We start from the raw sequence: 3,493 nt of genomic DNA on the forward strand, positions 1-3,493 counted from the left end.
TAGATTTGAACTGTGTGGGTCCACTTATATGCAGGTTTCTTTTTCAGTACCTACACTACTATGTTTACCAGTGATGGTTGGTTGAATCTTCGGATACAAAATCCCCTGTGGAGATGGAAGGTGGATTATGGGGCTTGAGCATCTGCAGATTTTGGTATCTGTAGCAGGTCCAGGAACCAATCCCCTGTGAATAAAGAGACATGATTCTATCATTTACTTCCTAGGGTTATTGTGTGGATGGTATGAAATAATATATGTAAAGTGATCAGAAAAGTGCTTGGCACATAATGAGCTCTCTATCAGTGCTTGATGTTCATTTCCATTCTTCTTTCCCCTGGGTCTCTTTACATGAATCTCCATAAATAATCAGACTCATAAATAATGAGAATGGCCAAGCCCTTTTTGTTGGAAGAGGAGTGTATGATTGGAAGATTATTGGAGGTGATTCAATAGTCAGAACATCCAATGTTGCAAATGAGGACAAAGATATTAATAGCAAAACTCTAAAAGTAAAATATTATAGCATTGGATTTTGTATTGGATAAACAAGCTGAACCTATAGTAAGTGGGGAGTATTGAAATTTATATTTAATGGTCAGAGGTTTTCTAATCAGCACCTAATTTATCATTCCACCAACAGTTTAGAGAACTTTTCTATGTCTTGCAACTTTGAACAGATATGATGATTGTCAAGAACATAAGGTTTATGGTTTGAGTATAGATGTTTGTTTTACAAATTACTTGAACATTTTTAAAAAGCTGAAATAGAATAGATAGGTCTTTTGATATATTTTAAAGACTGGGTAAAAAGAAGTAGCCAATAGTAGCTGTATCAAAACTATCATTTCAAAATGTGTTGCCCCTTTAAAGCATATTTTACCAAAGTTTCAATGACTGTGTTTTGTGTTGGGCTCAACCTGTTGATAGTGATGCTATCAACTGGGAATGCCTGTGGGCACTCATGTGGGCCCTACTACATGTGGCAGCCCCCAAGGACACTTTCCTGACTGCAGCCCGTGCTGCGGCTGGACCAGTGCCTGTGATTCTCATTATGATTGCAAGATGCACCCCAGCAACAGTCATCAGGGGACTCAAAAAAACAAGCCTTGTTACTCACATTCTGGGGGGTACATGGCACACCCAGGGCCACACAGAAAGGTTGAGGAGAGAGAGAAAGAGAGAGGGAGAGAAAGAGAGAGAACACCATGGGTTCTGTCTTTATTATGGTCAAGGTTGGGATGCCTGGGTTCATTTTTTATTGATGAAGTTAAGAGATAAAACAGGAGGTAAAGTTCAGGGGGGGGAAAGCAATATCAATCGAGCAGTTGGTAATCTATATCATCCAGGGCTTACTGAAAGGGAAATTTCATGGATGGGTCAGCCTGGTTCTTTATCTAATTATGTAGCTGGAAATATATTTATTTGAGAAGGATATCTTTGAAATGGGTTATCTCAGCAATAAAAAGCTTCATGTCAGAACTTACAATCAAAAAAGCTAATCAATGTGAATATAGGTATGTGTAGTTTTGACCTGATGGGAAGAGGAATCTCTATCATTTTAGACAAAGAAAATGACTCTCTATCTCATGCATCATGTATTAACTTTGCATAGAAGATAGCATCTCAAATATAATAAGTATTGATTTTATACACAGGTTACCAGGATGGACCTTATGGAGAAACACAATCATACTGCCATACACAAGGGGATTGGATTTATTCTCATGGGGATAACCGATAGTCCTGAGCTGCAGGCACCTCTCTTTGGAATCTTCCTGGTCATTTACTTGGTCACAGTCATGGGCAATCTGGGCATGGTTATCCTGACCCATTTGAACTCCAAGCTACATACTCCCATGTATTTTCTCCTTAGACATTTGTCAATTACTGATCTAGGTTACTCCACGGTCATTGGCCCAAAAATGACTGTCAACTTTGTGGTGCACAAAAATACAATTTCCTACAATTGGTGTGCTGTCCAGCTAGCACTCTTTGAGATTTTCATCATCACTGAACTGTTTATTCTATCAGCAATGGCCTATGATCGCTATGTAGCCATCTGCAAACCTCTTCTCTACTTGGTCATCATGACACACAAAGTGTGCTGGGGGCTGGTACTTACTCCTTATCTCTACAGCACATTTGTGTCACTCTTTCTCACAATTAAGTTATTTAAATTGTCCTTCTGTGGCTCTAACATCATCAGTTATTTTTACTGTGACTGTGTCCCGCTGATATCTATGCTCTGTTCTGACACACATGAGTTAGAATTGATGATTTTGATCTTTTCAGGGTGTAATTTGCTTTCTTCTCTCTTGATTGTTCTTGTATCCTACATGTTTATTGTTGTGGCCATTCTAAGAATGAATTCTTCCAAGGGAAGATACAAAGCCTTCTCCACCTGTAGTTCCCACCTGACAGTGGTGGTCGTGTTCTATGGGACATTACTGTTTATCTACCTGCAACCCAAATCCAGCCATATTTTTGCTATTGACAAAATGGCCTCTGTGTTTTACACCCTGGTGATCCCTATGCTCAATCCATTGATCTATAGCCTAAGGAACAAAGATGTAAAAGATGCTCTGAGGAGAACTTTAATTAATCAATGCAAAATTACCAATTAATATCTTAATATTCCATCCCAAAGGTGGGTCCAAAAATCATCATTTAATACTCTGTCAGTCCAAAAATAGCATCAAAAAGTATAAATTTTTTACCACATTGCTTTCCTCTTTTTCTGGAATAATACTTCCTCATATCTCCCTTTCCTGTTCTCCACTTCAGTTGAATAAATATTGTAGCCAAATAATTTGTCTTAAGTGATTTTCAAGGTCATATTGGAACTTACTTAGAAACAAGGCAAATCATACCAAATTTTTGGTCACACATAGACTGGCAGAGGTTAAAAAAAAGTCTCTAATAGTCAAAATGGAGTACAATTAACCAGAAAATTAGTAATATATATTTTATAGCAGTCACTATGTTAAAGATAAATAAAATTAAACCATGAAGAATGTGTAGATTAGACAAGAGACAGGAAAGTATATGACTGTGATTATAATACAACTGAACAAGTTGTTTCAAGCATCTAAGCTGAATAGAAAATAAAGAATGCCACCTCAGAATGAAATTTTGGGTCAATTGAGTTAATATTTTGTATCTCAAGATACAGTGGGTAGAAAATTGGGTAAAGAAGATGTGGTACATATATATAGTGGAATATTACTTAGCTTTAAAAAGGAATGAAATTGGATATTTGTGGAGACATGGATCAACTAGAGACTGTCATACAGAGTAAAGTAAGTCAGAAAGAGAAAAACAAATGTCCTATATTAATGCATATATGTGGAACCTAGAAAAATGGTATAGATGAGCAGGTTTGCAAGGCAGAAATTGGGACAGATGTAGAGAAAAAGGGTATAGATACCAAGGGGGGAAAGCTGGGGTGGGGTGGGGGTCGTGATGGGCTTATTTGGGAGATTGAGGTTGACAT

The 3,493-nt window shown here is 37.5% G+C and overlaps 1 protein-coding gene across 1 annotated transcript; it reads left to right on the top strand.

Moving 5' to 3' along the window:
* Window positions 1–1,664: 1,664 nt before the first annotated feature.
* Window positions 1,665–2,624, top strand: LOC130848665 (olfactory receptor 8K1-like). The gene has a single exon (XM_057727087.1). The coding sequence runs from the start codon at window positions 1,665–1,667 to the stop codon at window positions 2,622–2,624; it is 960 nt and encodes a 319-aa protein (XP_057583070.1).
* Window positions 2,625–3,493: the final 869 nt, after the last annotated feature.

Source organism: Hippopotamus amphibius, chromosome 3 (genome assembly GCF_030028045.1).
Source record: "Hippopotamus amphibius kiboko isolate mHipAmp2 chromosome 3, mHipAmp2.hap2, whole genome shotgun sequence".
NCBI classification, from domain to species: domain Eukaryota; kingdom Metazoa; phylum Chordata; class Mammalia; order Artiodactyla; family Hippopotamidae; genus Hippopotamus; species Hippopotamus amphibius.

Coding starts and splice junctions, on each gene's coding strand:
- LOC130848665 (XM_057727087.1), top strand. CDS start 1,665: ATGGACCTTATGGAGAAACACAATCATACTGCCATACACAAGGGGATT.